This window comes from Thermobia domestica, chromosome 12 (genome assembly GCF_964235325.1).
Source record: "Thermobia domestica chromosome 12, izTheDome1.hap1.1, whole genome shotgun sequence".
NCBI classification, from domain to species: Eukaryota; Metazoa; Arthropoda; class Insecta; order Zygentoma; family Lepismatidae; genus Thermobia; species Thermobia domestica.
The window spans coordinates 39,847,584-39,863,978 of record NC_137465.1 but is presented as its reverse complement, the minus strand read 5'-3'; the positions used below and the strand labels follow the sequence as shown (position 1 = coordinate 39,863,978).

The 16,395-nt window shown below is 33.9% G+C and overlaps 1 protein-coding gene across 3 annotated transcripts in view; it reads right to left on the bottom strand.

The window, feature by feature from the left end:
* Positions 1–16,395, bottom strand: part of LOC145666417 (elongation factor-like GTPase 1) — a 642,062-nt gene that overhangs the window by 552,571 nt on the left and 73,096 nt on the right. For all 3 annotated transcript variants that reach the window (XM_081733628.1, XM_081733627.1, XM_081733629.1), the window contains exons 13-15: positions 11,373–11,652; positions 4,982–5,105; positions 2,557–3,179 (exon numbers count right to left, since the gene is read on the bottom strand). In XM_081733628.1, coding sequence (XP_081589754.1) covers positions 2,557–3,179; positions 4,982–5,105; positions 11,373–11,652 — 1,027 coding nt within the window. The remainder of the gene's footprint in view (positions 1–2,556; positions 3,180–4,981; positions 5,106–11,372; positions 11,653–16,395) is intronic.

The following is a 16,395-nucleotide window of genomic DNA, read 5'->3' as shown; positions in this document are numbered from 1 at the left end:
CCGCAGTAGCAACAGTTTTGAACATTGAAAACATGTTTGGGAAGAGGTAACAACTGACGTACAGGTCTGAATTTGTGTGTGCATGTAATCCGGGGTCATAAGTTAATATACAAAAATTTACAGACCTGTAGCTGCTCCCAAAGAAAAAAAAAATCTGGAACTTTGGGTATAATTAGTAATTTAGTATATCATAATTAGTATACCTTAACACACAACAAAGCGCGTTTTGTGTTTTTGAGTAGAAGGGGGTCAAATATTAAGTAATGACATACTCTAGGAGGTGTTTTGTTCGTAAAATATTTTTTGGACATTGAAAACATGTTTGGGAAGAGGAAACAACTTACGTAGAGGTCTGAATTTGTGAGTGCATGTAGTGCGGTGTCATAAGTTAATACACAAAAATTTACAGGCCTGTAGCTGCTCCCAAAGGCCTGAAAAAAAAAATCGTAAAGTTGGGGAATTATGCCAATTTAGCATATTTCACTGTCCAATATCTCCAATGGGTCTGGATAAAAAAGTCTGATATTTTGGGAGTAGTCTGATCTTTAGTATACTATAACACACAACAAAGCGCGTTTTGTGTTTTTGAGCAAAAGGGAGTCAAAGTATTAAGTAATGACGTCATACTCTAGGAGGTGTTTTGTTCATAAAATCTACACTGGAAATTTGTTGTTGTGAAGTAAAATAAAGTAGGATGAATACTTAGTCCAGTCAAGGCTCTCAAGCTCGTTTCTTTTCTCTAGTTGTAACACTGTCTCATCAGCCCCACAGCAGCACTGGTAAAGAATGCCGCTATCAACAGAAGGCGAGGAAAGTCAAAATGCACCCTTGACAAAAAAAAAGTCCGTAAGTATTCCTTGCTCTTGCTATATCAATGATACTCAATCATGTTTTTCTTGTTTTAACTGTCAACTCATGCAGGAGACTTTTGTCCTTTCTTTTGATCTACATTCTCAAGTCAGTAAACACTTACTCGCTGTAAACACTGACAAATTTCCAGTACATTTTATGAACAAAACACTTCTTAGAGTATGACGTCATTACTTAGTACTTTGACCCCTTCTGCTCAAAAACACAAAACGCGCTTTGTTGTGTGTTATAGTATACTAAAGGACTAGCTATTCCCAAAATTTCAGATTTTTCTATCCAGACCCATTGGAGATATTGGACAGTGAAATATGCTAAATTGGCATAATTCCCCAACTTTACGATTTTTTTTTTTCAGGCCTTTGGGAGCAGCTACAGGCCTGTAAATTTTTGTGTGTTAACTTATGACCCCGGACTACATGCACTCACAAATTCAGACCTCTACGTAAGTTGTTTCCTCTTCCCAAACATGTTTTCAATGTCCAAAAAATATTTTATGAACAGAACACCTCCTAGAGTATGACGTCGTTACTTTATACTTTGACCCCCTTCTGCTCAAAAACACAAAACGCGCTTTGTTGTGTGTTATGGTATACTAAAGGACTAATTATTCCCATAATTTCAGATTTTTTTTATCCAGGCCCATTGGAGATATTGGACAGTGAAATATGCTAAATTGGCATAATTCTCCAACTTTACGATTTTTTTCAGACCTTTGGGAGCAGCTACAGGTCTGTAAATTTTTGTGCATTAACTTATGACCCCAGACTACATGCACACACAAATTCAGACCTATACGTCAGTTGTTTCCTCTTCCCAAACATGTTTTCAATGTCCAAAAATGTTGCTACTGCAGACCCTGATTTCACCCGCTTCAAGTGGTTTTAGGCAAAAATGTTAAGAGATCAAAGTTTTAACTCTGCACGAGTTGGAGACGTTCAGCAGGTTTCAATTTGTTATGACAAATATATGCTGAGATATTCAAATAAACGTAAACGCCTAAAATCGAATAAATAAATAAATAAATAAATAAATAAAAAGAAAATGACGCTAGACGTTGCGTCGCCATGGGATGTTGTGAAAAATAATTAATTATGGTTTTGAAATACCTTGATATAGGATAAACATTCATGAAAAAATTACATTTTTTGGAGATGGTCGAGCGGCACATGGATTGACTTTACAGTGTGGACGACAAAGAACATTTTTTCTATTTCTTTTTCTTTCTCTTCTAAAAAATATCGAAAGAATTAAAAAAGAGTGAAAGAAACAAAGTTGTTTCTTCTTTCGTTGACAGTTTTTTTAATTTATCACTTCACAGCCTTCCTCATCAAATGTAAATAACGAAATAAGTTAGTGGCCAACCTCTTCAAGAAAAAAACAACATCGAAAATAAATACATTTATCAACTTTAAGAGTGACGGTCGGTGTTTCCTTTGTAATTACTTGTTCAAACTTCAATTGCTGTTGGCTGAAGATGTGAGTTGTTAACTCACGAAAATTCAAAGTTTCGTCACTTACAACGGAATGGTGTTGGGAGTCTAAGCGCTGACTAATAACACAAAACTGAACGTGCGCTCCCTAGCCAGTCAAAGGCCTTTATAAATTAAAAAAGCCACAGCTTATTATTAAAATATACTAAAATATCTAGTAAGAAAAAATTAACATAAGCTTTACTATTTATCTCACCTGTTTTGAATGTTTTCTTGCGTTTCGATCATTTTCCAATCCTCCACAATGAAACAAACACCCATCATAGGTTCCTCACACAGTGGACCCGCTAACGTCGCTAGTTGAAAACCGTTTACAAAACTACTATCGTACTCAAATAAATTAATATCCAACTTGCAAACACGTTCCCACAATGGGGTCCTCTTATAATGAGAAATTCTATTTAACAAAACATTTGGACCACACCTTCGAGGACCAACACTCCAAATTTCGTTCACTGCATTTGCCCACTCTTCACCCGCGCTGTCAAATTCCTTCTGTAATTCCTCTTTCAAACTTTTTATAGCATCCAGTGTCTTCTGAGTTAACGTTGTTTCACTATTATCTTCACTGTCATCAACACATTTTACATTTCCACTTTCTGACTGCGTAACAATCTGGAATTCTTCATTCTTTGATTCTTTGTCTGAACTGTTGTTTATATCTTTGTCTATTGTTTTCAGAAGTTCACTGTTATTTTCCAGGATGGACGTCACACCAGAAGGCAGAGGAACAGCTCGAATCTTAATAACACACTGCTTATTAGAAGTGTATATTTCAACAATTCCCAGCGGATTTTCTGCCTCATCAGGATCTTTCTTCTGTAAAAGGGATTAAAATTACATTAATTATAACCTAAAACTATGAAAACCATGTTATTTATCTTCTCATTACCCGGAACATAGTTTCAAAATCTACAGAGGAAATATCATTTCTATATCAACAATATAAATAATTATTAGGATACAAAGACAAAATATTAAGATGCTACTCTACATTTTTTTTAATCCAGTTACTACAAATGATGTGAACACGGCCACAGCTTAAGTGACCGAAACCACCCAGTAAAAACCTTACAGACGCAATCGAAGGAATTAGTGTTTTCACTTACCCTTATACATTTTTATAGTTTCAACTGCTTAACGTTTTATTTGAATGTAAAATGAAAGTAAATAAAATTTTAACATTCTTCGTTTAATATCAAATACATCTGTTATCATTTATCTTTAGCTTTTGAAAAATTTCTTTTCCTCTTTCTGTTCAGAGCAATTCATTTCAATTTTTGAATTACTTGCAGACAAAGATTTTTAGTATATGCTTTAATAATCTGTATTCCAAGTTTTATTCAAATTACCTCCATGTGTTGTAATTCTGATTTTATAATTATTATGAAGAATGTTTCAAAAACTTAAATCTTTCAGTTGCAGATATTTTTCTTTTTTCATTACTTTAATAGAAAATATGTGACGTTCACTTTTAAATGCTTAGGTAATCAAGAAAGGAGAACCATTATATCTAGCATTTGTTATATGTTCTTCGATTCTGGCATATATATATATACGTATTTTTTATAACACGACATAAATTTTAGAACTATAAAGTGTTAATGAACTATACCGACAAACTGTAAGAGGTGATTCCTCACATCAAAATAAGAGAAAATGTTCATATGGACCTATGGCGAAAAATGTATAGTTTCAGAGCCAGGGCTGTCCAAAATCGCGAAAAAGCTAAATTTCAACAGGCCCTCTTTCGAATTCGAGAAACTGCGGATGGTGGTAGTTACCAGCGTAAAGCGAGCCACGCATACGCATTCCAGAAATGCATTTTGCATAATCTTGCCTACTTTGGATCCACCTTGTAATCAGTGCATATCTAAAAACACTGTTGAGAATAGCTGAGACAGCATAGCTGAGAATTTGGCGATTTTAGACAGCCCTAGCTCTGAAACTATGCACTTTTCCCCATAGATTCATATGAACTTTTTGTCTTATTGATATGAGGAATCACTTCTTACAGTTTGTCGGTATAGTTCATTAACACCCTATATATATATATACATATATATATATATATATATATATATATATATATATATATATATATATATATATATATATATATATATATATATATATATATATATATATATTATATATTATATATATATATATATATATATATATATATATATATATATATACCGTATTTCATAAGCAAATAATATAAATATGGAAGCATAATTTTCATAGTCTTGAAATAATCTTAGACTTTAATTGATGACTATGTAGATTGTGCTACAAAAGCAATAGCACATTATGTATATAACATTTGCTATTTATTTTTTTTTTCATTCTTGATCTCTGTATAGTGCCAGTAAAAAATACATACTCAGCCCATTTGTTAATACCTTTACAAAAGTTAAATCAATTTATTAGTTTCTTGATGTTAAAAAATGAAAAGGACGTTCCCTACATTATTGAAAACAATTATTCTACATCGGCAATTCATTCAGAATATATTGGCATACAAAAATGTATGTTTTAAAAGTACTTTTGGTAAACATTGTACAAAAAAAAAAAAAAAAAAAAAAAAAAGAGACAAAATACCTAAAGTATATTACCTTCTTGACTGATTGATGCTGCTCCTGAATGGCTTCATTAACCATATCTACTTTCGGAGGAGGCACTATTGTTTCTCGAAAAGGTACTATTGGTTCAGAGGCGTTTATATTTATCTTTGCGTATCTAAAAGATAAAAGTAACATATATCTATATATATATATATATTTATAAAATAATAATTACTTCAAAGGAATTCCCAATAATGAACAATCTCTTTATATAATAAATCTAATGTTAAATACATACTCCTCAGAAAAAGTAATAACAGGATGATAGCAAAATGCACTTTAATACGAACAACAATTCAGAATTTCTTTAACATTAACAGGAAATTCAAGACATTAGGACAACGCAAATATGCTAATCAAGAGTTCTTCTGTTATCAAATTAGCTTCTTTAATATGTATGTATTAGGGATGGCCAAAATTTTCCGGAATCGAAAATTTCACTTTCCGGATTTCGAAAAAAATCCGGAATTTAGAAAACTCCGTAATATTGCCAACATCGGAACTTTTCCGAAATCCGGATTTTTTTCGAAACCCGGAATTTTACGAAATCCGGAATCTTTCGAATTCCGTACTTTTTCCGACTTTACTTTCCGGAATCCGGAAAGTAAAAATTCTAGAATCGTCCCTCCCTAGTACGTATTTCATTTTTTGAGAGCATGAGATTAAAAAGTAAAAATGACGTGTCCTTTACTTTATGAAGGATCTCATTTCACCAACTTTCAGACACTATTAAGGAGAAGCTGACCGAACTCCAGGCTCCAAGAATCGAACCTATAAGATCTATTCATCATGAGGCTACTCCTACATAATCCGAATAATTCGGATTCCACCTTAAACTGTAGGGCCATGTCTCATGGAGCGTCAGTGCTGAAAAGGGACACAATAAATTTCAATCAATTAACATGAGAAATGTCTAGAGACCAATTCCTCATACATCTAACTTATTAATAACATCTCCCATCTCACCACATTAAATGTTCCTTATCCTTCACCTTGACAAATCGGAAAATTTTATTCGTCAGGCTCCTCAACCGTGGATACTACATTCCATTATATTCGCGAACACGTCAAACGTAAAAAAGGATCCTGCTGCGCTCCAACCAAAAGTCTTCACACCTTCATTAAGAAAACACATCTAACAGCCCACCCCTCTACTGAAATATGCAAGAAATCCAGATTAAAAAAAAAAAAAAAAAAAGTCCTATATTCGAAATTATTCTGACGTTTCAAAAACACACTAGTAGCTCTGATCCTACCAATCTCATACAATTCTTAAATCCATCCACCGTACAGCAATTTATTTCACAGAAACCTTAAGTTCTCTGATTCGCATTAACAGCCTCACAATGCGGTGAGCAATTCCTTATTTAGCTGTTCCAGAACAGAACACACAACCTATGACGAAAATACATTTGATTACCCCATTCATCCTGAAGCACTTCTTCAAAATCTTTCTTTCACATTTTCTTCCACGTCCATCAGAACGAAATGGGAAGAGATTACCATCCGATCTTCGAATCGCTTCGTGGTCTTAATCATCTATAATTATCTATAATACTATGCTTCACTACCTCGCTCCGTTTTTCATACACTTTTTTTAAAAAAATATTATTTCTATTTTTTTATTTTTTATTATTGTTTTTCTCCTGTACAGTTTAATTTTCTATTCTCTCTCATGTTGTCATTTCTGCATTCATTTTATTATATTATATTTATCATTTTATTATATTTTATATTTTATCATTTTATTATATTTTATATTTTATTATATTTAGCATTTTATTATATTTTATCATCATATCATTGCATTATCATTTTTGTTTCCTTAATAACTTATATTACATATTGTTTCGTTAATTTATATTTTACAATTTTCAATTCTTTTACTAAATTCCATTTCTTTTCTTCTTCTTTCTTCATTTATTCCTTCTCCGTCCTGTACCTTTACCGACGAATTCGTCCCACTATTTTTACGTTTCTCTCAAGTAAACTCTCTACTTTCTACCTGGCAACATTACAAACGATTCTGTATTTTAATATGACACTTAATGGGACGCTTCATAGCTACTCTTCTGTACTTCAATTTTTCTTTTCTTCCTTCTTGTCCCCCTCTACGTCCGACAAACTGTTCATCGGAAGCTCAATTGATTGAAGAAATCACTTCTTTACTGTTGAGTGATAATATTTTCACTATTTTCTGGCAAGTATTATTATGTTCGCTCCGCCATTCCTTGTTTCAACTTTCAAGTTTCATTATTTCCAGGTCGGACAGAATCTTAGGAAAAATTATACGTATCTATATATATTCAAGAGTTTGTGTCTTATGAAGCAACTTTCATTATATATAGTATTAGGTCGGTGCGAATGAAATGTCTACTTTGACGTCTAGTAAGAAAACTTACCTCAGCAACACGACACAGGGATGAACTAAGGTCACATGCCTAACGTAGCAAACTCTGTTATGTCCAGTTAACAGGTTAAAGTACCCTGACAGTAGGACGTAGTGCGTTGTTGAACAGGATCGTATGAAAGCCCACAGTGGAAAACACACAATTACGAGTGAGTTTTCTTTACGAATTCACACTAAGACGTTCTGCACAGTAAGCCAAGAATAGTGCATTTCGACCAGGAATGCGAATGGCGTACTGAATGACGCACAATCAGTCATTGATCTGTTAAATTTCGTTCCGGAGACACAGCATTGTAAAATGAACCTCATGGGAATCAACCAACATTATGTTCTGATGAACTCCTCAAGAACACCATGTAGGCACACCCTCAGGAAAGTGTTAATGCAGACAAATTAAGTATATACCATACCACTGTTGTTTTGTGGCGCCGTGCAATCGGCAAGATAAAACTGGTAATTATGGATACCACAGGAGTTGGCATGGACAACAAGAATAGCTGTCTAGAGGTGTGCAGTTCTCTGAGCTTAAGAGATAACCAGGAAAGTTTCCTGTATCGGATTGTTATTTCAGAAGAGAAAATGATCTGCTACCATAATGGTAAAGAGTCAGGACAATGGTTGGATTATAGACAACGTCCAGGACGGTTTCCTAAACCATTACCCTATCTAAATTACAAAATGACTTTGTTATTCTTTAGTTTAACGTCCCATTTTTATGCATAAAGGCTAAAGGAGACGTTGGTGAAATGGTTTATATTAGTGGAAATACGAAAGTGGGAGGAAACGGAAAAACTCCGAGAAAACCCCCACACACTGTATTTGTCCACAAAGCCCACTTGGCAGGAGCTGGAATCGAACCTAGGATCCTATGTGCAACAGGTGAGCGCTCCACCACTGAGCCACTGTGGCCTTCAGAAGATTTGTTGCTTGTATGGTGGTCTAAGGTGATCATCCACAAAGGCACCGCAAGCTTTTTTGCAAGCATCTAACACGGTCAACGGACATGTTGCATGATACTGCTCATCCACATATTGTGCATACTCCATGAGTTGCAGTATGAAAACCTCCTTCACTTCTTATTTTTCCGATATCTCTCCCACCGACTACCAACTCTTCAAGTACCTCAAGCATTTCTTGGTAGGGAAGACCCTTCCTAATGATCGAACGATCTAATGTGCAGCTCAGAACTTCTTTGCATGATAGATTCCAGACTGAAGGATGTCAAACGTGTGTGTGGCTGAGGAAGGCGATTACTTTGATTAACGAGGTATTATATATATATATATATTCCTTTGGAAATGACGCACTTGGAAGTATGTATTTCATTCACATCAATCTAATACAAATAAAAATGCTTATCTTCCTCCTTTATTTAGATCTTTAAGCGTCTATTAGTAGTCAAAATTTTGGTATCATACTCTTTCATTTTCAAGGCAAAAGGTTAGTAAGGATAACACAATGAAAAACTACTACTTAAAATCAATATTAAATAAAAAAAAAAGAACTAACTTAGCCTACACTATTTACAAAATGCAGGACGGAACCACGAATCGAAGCCTTGGGATATCGTGGTGATGCCGTTAATCACTACGTTACCCAAACTGCTCCCTGAACAACCATATTCTCTATCACTATTGAGTTCGGAGCTTAGCCATGGACTGTACCACAACTCCTGTTGCGCTTAGAAATCCACTATCTACATTCAGAAAACCTCTGATGGTAGAATTAGACTATATTATCTTACTAGCAGAATACCCGTACTTCACACGGGAAGAATACGTTTCATTTTGGACAAAAAGGGCACCAAAACTGTGGCCAATCAATTTAGGGACTCTAAAAACTATGAATTTTGACACTAATATCTGCCATTTTCAATCATTTTTACGTCACCATCCCCCTTAGGAATGCTAATGAGGGCTGAATTTGGGTTTAATCGGCATCGGAAGTGTCAATGTTCATCTCTGCGACCCCGAAAACCATGAATTTGACAATAATATCGGTCATTTTCGATCATTTATATATATATATATATATACCCTTCCCCTAAGTTGCATCGTCGAAGAGAAATGATAAAAACCATACCAGGACCGAACCTTATCTATGTTGAAAATTTAATTTAGATTGGTCGGGTGGTTCAAGCGGTACGAAGTCACAAACACTGTCACTTTCATTTTATATAAATAGATTATCTTATATATAAAAAAGAATGTTTGTATGTTTGGCGGATATATAAATCCACACCGTTATCTTGGCATCTTCTAAGTAACTGTATTGAAGAAGACGAAGTCTCGACGAGACCGTATGCTATTTAGAATATTTTGAGCGGCTTCAAAGGAGAAGAGGTGGTTTAAAATTTTTCTCAAAAAGATAACCTCACAAGCTCCTCATTTAAGAAAATGAAACTCAGCATATAAACTCATTTTTAAAAACAAATGGACATACACACATGACTTACAATCGAAAAAAAAAAAACGGTGGGGGGTAAGACCCCTAGGGAAGTGGAAACGGGGTGACATGTAAACACAATCGAAAACCACCAATATTATTGTCGAATCCATAGCTTTCGGGCTTGCTGAGATGAATAGTGACACTCTCGATGCCATTTAAGTTTAAATTCACCCCGCATCACCATGGGAAGTGAGAAAGGGTAAAAATAAAATATCCGAAACAAATGAGATTACTGTCAAATCTATAGTTTTTGGAGTCGCTAAACTGAATGGTGACATCTCTGATTACATTTAAGCCCAAGTTTAATTCAGACCGTGCATGCATCATCAGACCTGAAAATTGAAGGTGGCAATGAGAATTTTTTAATTTTCTAACAGAGGCAACGACCATTATTTATTTTTCTCACTTACTTATTTTCCAATATTGTATATAAACATTATTCTTCCCGTGCGAAACCGGGCGCTTTTGCTAGTATCTGATAAATGAAGGAAATATTCGATTTAAAACCAATTCTGGAGTTAGTGCTAGGATCGACTTCAAAAGTGATTGAATGGATGATCACGATTTTGACTAAGTAGTGTAGCAGTTACCACATCGGCTCGTCCCTACGATATATCGGATAACTTAGTTCGATTCTCAGCTAAGTCGTGCATTTTATAATTGTACTGCCTGTGTATAATTGAATTCGCACTTATAGAGGAATTGGTGTGATATAAAATCAGTTACTTCCTAAATTTATCATACAGAATTACATTATACTTGATAACTTTCTTCTTACAACTTATAATAACAACTTCCGCAGCATAAAATCCTAAGACATTGAATTACTCATTGTTTATTGTTATTAAAAACGGAGAAGGTGACGATGTTAATATGTCAAATTCTGCCTAGAGTTCTCGTGTTATAATTTAATTTGGCTCCCTTTGTTCGAATGAAAAGAAGTTTCAGTAACTTTCTAGGTATGAATAATGAAGCCTTTTTGATAATACAAGTACAATACTTGTAATTTATACTTTATCAATATTGTGTTTCGTATCTTCTAGCTGTTTTTTGAGAGTTAAGAGATCTGATGTTGGTGCGTCGTTGGAAAATACGTTCTTTTAGTCTGATATATGGGAAAATTTCATTAATTTTACTTTTTTACAAAAATCAAAATAAATTAACATTTATATATATATACAGGGTGAGTCAAAAGTCCTTGGACACCTGCATAAGTTTGAAAATCGACGGGAAAAGTACAAAGTGATGATGGGAACAGAGGTTTGGTGAGGGGCCGCAACTTTTGGAGTGTATGTAATTCATGGCCGCCATCTTGACATCCGCCATTTTGGATTTAAGTCAATTTTTTTAAATGGGAAGGGGGGTGTATGACACATCAAATAACACTAGCTTGAGCTCAGGAATTTAGTAGTGTATTTTTTTTCTATCTTGTACAGTTTAGAAGTGATTAATGTTCAAAGGTGTCCAACGACACTACAATATATATATAAAGTATTCACATCAAATATAAAAAATGCGACTCACCTCTCCTTCAAATCGTCCAAACATCTTTGTAAATGAACTTCACCAGCAGTAATAAGTACATGCTCTCCAGTTTCTTGAATAAGCACTTGCACACATGGGTCGGCTTGGTTAAGCAGCTTCAATCCTTTTACTAAAGCCGGCATCTCAGAGGGATGTGAAGGCTCAACGGCTACACGAACAATAGGAACAGCCAATATCGTGAGCTCTGTGAAGGCAGGACATGCTACTACTGAAGATAGAGTTGCAGATCTCAGTACATGTTCCTCAAGGCCACCTATACCTATATAAGAAAAGTGAATAGAAAGTTCAATTCCAAAAACAGTAAAATGCAAATAAAGCACTAATTTTGTTTGATAATGATATAACTTTCTAGGACTAGATTAGTGCAACTAAAAGAACTACTACAGACTAAGAACAATACTAAACATACTGGGTTGTGCGATTAAAACGTAAACAAGTTACCATTACTTGTACATGCTAATACTATTTTATTTACATCCATAGACGTTGCTGATATGTGTACCAGTCCATACCGTTGGAACTTACTATCAATAGTTCACGATCTAGGTTATTACAAAATGGTGCAACTGCCTATGAAATTTTTTGTTTCTTTTTTTCACAATTGGTTGAGGTCTGTTTAACAACCAATGTATTTCACAGGGTGGAAAAAGATCATGATTTTTTTTAAAAAATCATTTTTGTTGATTTTTTTATTTAAATCGATTTTTTTGATTTAAATCAAATCTTTCTTCTCGCGTAATACAAGTCACGAACTGAAGATAAAACATTAGGGATTAATATTAAATGTTAATTATGTCATTTAAGTGAAAGTATTGGACTTGAATTTTGAATTGATTGCCAATCGTTAACTTATTTCAATCCCAAATAGAGATGCAAGGGTTAAGAAAAAAAAAACAGTCTTTTTTGGGGGAGGAAAACTCGTTTTTTTCTGCTTCACTTTTTTGCTTGGAAAATTTTCTGGCTTTTTTCCAAATTCTGCTTTAAATTGATAAAGCAGGTTTTGTTTCGCTTCTCTACAATACAAAAACTCATTTAAGTAGTAGTGGATGCAGGTAATAATACAAAAACCTCGAAAATAAACATGAATTTCGAAAACACATTTCAAACAATTTTAATTCTTAACACATTTTTATTATGAATCCCAAAGGATTAATCCATATATATATAATAAGTTGCAGTTAAGTTTTAACTTTCATATGCATTATAAGCAATATTTTTATTATGAATTAAAAATACAAAAAACAAGGAAAAACTGCTACATGACATACAGAATTTATTGTACTATGTATGTGAGTTCAAACAAATAACACATCGGGAAGATAATATATTTACCGAACAAATGCACAAAACAAATTTAAATTTCGACGCCGTAACCTTCTCAAAAATAACATGTTCTTCTCTTTGTTCATTACGTACATCAAGTGGCTCAAGTGGTACAACGTTGGGTTCGCATTCGCGAAGTCATGGGTTCGATTCCCGCTGCCGACCATCCTGACTGGGGTTTTCAGTTTCCCCTCAATCCTACCAGGCAAATGCCGGGATGGTACCTACTAAAATAGGCCCTGGCCGATACCTTCCCAAATCCTTTCCATGTTGTTGTTAGATATCCAGTATAAAATAGCCTCTGAGCTGCATCTGGCGATTGTTAAATAAATAAATATCATTCCCTCGTCAATCTGTTACGGCCTATAAGCTTATTATGTCTGACTTCCGAGACTTTCATAAAGATTCGTACTAGAGTAACAATGAAAAATAATCACTGTTTTATTACAATTCAACGTATTACTTTAAAAGACTGAAAAATGCAATCTTGGTATGGGACGCTCAAAAATCACCTAATTTGTTAATGCATCTCTTGCTTGCGCCTTTGCTACCCCTACAGAAACTTCTTTGAAATGGAACAGAAATGTTGAAAATGTATTTTCTATTCATTTATTACATACGTAATAATCTCTTACCACCTATCAGGTGCTTCGGACCTGCAGAATCGGTAAAGTCTCAAATTCTGTAACGCACTGACTGTTCCTTAAGCTTGTTTAGAGTCAGGAAAGTACTGAATTTTCTGTTCATGGATCATATACATAATACTGTTCATCTGAGCGTTTGGTTTCCAAGGCTCTGGAATATATAACCACCATCACGATTTACCCAGTCCTGAAGGTTCCTGATTTTTAACAAGAATTCAACATGTCATTACGGAACTCTTCCTTTTTTTAAAAAAAAAAAAAAAAAAAAAAAAAAAGGAAGAAAAAGAAAAACTACGAAATACATTTAAGTCAAGCTCAACAAACATGAGTGAGTGGTTAGCTTTTCCGCTTCTATTGGGAAATCCGGGATTCAGTCCTGCATTTGACCACTGTGACAAAAGTTCTTAATTCCATCTGTGAATGTAGAGATAGTGTGTGTACTGTATGAGTCCTGGCTGATTTAATTTCTTATGTTTTAAATAGTTTTTCTTACTAATTACCAGCAATGACTGATTTGCGAAAGGAGTTAGGGTGAGGGTGTCTTCGGACTGAAGCCTGTTCTCCGAAATTACGGAATTTGTAAAACAAACGACATTTTAGTTATGTCTTTACTCATAAACTTCAAGCTCGCCTCAAATGAAAATCAGGAATTTTTAGAAGAAACTAACAATTAACAAGAAAAAACCCTCCCAAAACACTTTTCTAAATCCGTACTGATTATTTGTATAAAATGGTATTCAAGGTTGCATCCGGAAGATTATTGCTACATAATTACACAGCTACAGTATAACAGAAATGTGGAATTATGCTCTGACGGATATATTGGAAAACATAAGTTTAACTATGTGCTAGAAACTAGAGTACTAAGCTCTAAGAAATGAAACACGAATAACTAAAAATGAAATGATCTAAAGAAGAAAAAAATGTCGATAACTCAGAAGTTAAAATAAAGTTATATAGCCTCTAAAATTGCTCTCAAATACTACGTACTTAATGTTTAATTCATCAAACATGTGCTCCATCCATCATTATGGTGAATTCTAGAGGGAAATATGGCATTTAGGTCATGAAATCTTGTTTAACTATAGAGTATACTATAATAAAGCTATTTAGATAGAAAAATCATAAAAATGAAAAAAGCCAAAATTTCCGTTTTCTTCCCTAAAAAGCCAGCTTTTTATGTAAAAAAAAAAATAAAAAAATTTTGCATCTCTAATCCCAAAAACAAGATTTCTTAAGCACTAAGGAAAAAAGTGCGACGACGTTTATCAACATGATACTTTTTTTTCACAAAAGTTACTCATATTTGGCAGGGGCATACCTTAAAAAAAAAAAAAAAAAAAAAAAAAAAGCTTGCGGCACGAAATACATATAAGATACGCCAATTTCGCCTAAAGTTATAAAATCTAGAAAAAGAGAGGGAATCGGACCCCTTTATAAATACGCCCCTATTATCTGGGAACAAACAAACAGACGCGCACACAAAAGAATTTTCGTCTTAAATGTCCATGGTGATTTTCTGGTTGGAATAGTTAACGATTTAACTTATGTTACGAAGAAAAGAAAGCAGAATACCTCCGTTACCCGTTCAAAACGGGATTTTCCCTAATCATCTCTGCATGAAATACCCGTTTTCATACTGTGCTGTACATACATTTGAATCTTATTGTATTGTGATTATCTTCCATAATTGAAATGACACAACAGAGGCTGGATTTTACTTATTTTCACTTTGAATTAATTAATTTCGGAATTTGATTTAAATCAATGATTTTTATTTTTTAAAAAATCAAGTGATTTAAATCTCGATTTAAATCGTGATTTAAATCAATCCACCCTGGTATTTCAATTTGAAAATCATTACTTTTTCACAGAGTGAAGATCTAGCCATGGGCAACACACTATCCCCGGTATGGTCCGATAATGTTTTGAATCAGATAGAACTTCTATTTTACAGCAGGATACATTTAAGTATATTAGATATTGCCGTTATACCGATGACAGTTTAGTATTTGTACGTGATGAAAATACGCTTTTACAAATATTTGAACAGTTCAATAATCATAGGCTGAAGTGCATCATCCTCGAGCGAGAATTTGATAACTGTCTTCCTTTTTTAGATTTACTGATTCCTGATCGCACAATAAATTTATAACAAAAACTCCAGGCACTACTTACATACATCAACAATCAGCCCATCCACCACTGCACAAGGCTAATATTTGGAAGAATTTCTTCCGTAGGGCATTATTAATTTGTGATCGTCCAAATGATCTCAATGACAAAATACAGTTTTTATATCAAATAGAATACACATACACAAATGGTTATAAGTTGCGTACCATACAAAACTGGTTTAATCAATCACGCAGATCGGTACAAGCCACCAAAACGGTTATTTCCAAAGAAGCAAAAACTTGTATAGGAATTCCTAACTTTCCACAATTTGCGACAAAAATGCAACGTATTCTTGCAAAGTATAACATAACTGCTTCCAAATATCCCCCAGAAAGTTTACAAAAACATATTACCGGCTTTAAAAGTTATTCTGTTGATTCAGTAAATAATATTAACACCCGAATTAAAGAACCCATTAGAGAATCAAAAAAGTCAGAAGAGGGTATATCGGGATTGTCACTTCACGCAAAACAACATACACACAATAGAAAACAGGTTAATGTGATAGGTTAAAAAAAAAAAAAAAAAAAATTAAAGAATCATTCTTCTTTATTCATAAATATAAACCGGCTTTAAATCTGGATTTTGGCAACATTGATAAAAATCTAGTTACCTATCTTTGATGTATATTTTGGATCTGGCAATAGTGACGTAACATAGACACCGCGCTTCCTTCAACTCAACTCGTTCTTTTGCTCACTGTGCTCTGCTTGTGATTTTAGTACCCATCTCTCACGGTATATATATTTGGTGGTATATATTCCTTTTCCCATTTCATATTTCTCTCATCCATTTTTGACTTTGTTACCTTACCACTGAAGACGAAACGATACGTTTGGAGAATATTTAGTTTTCCC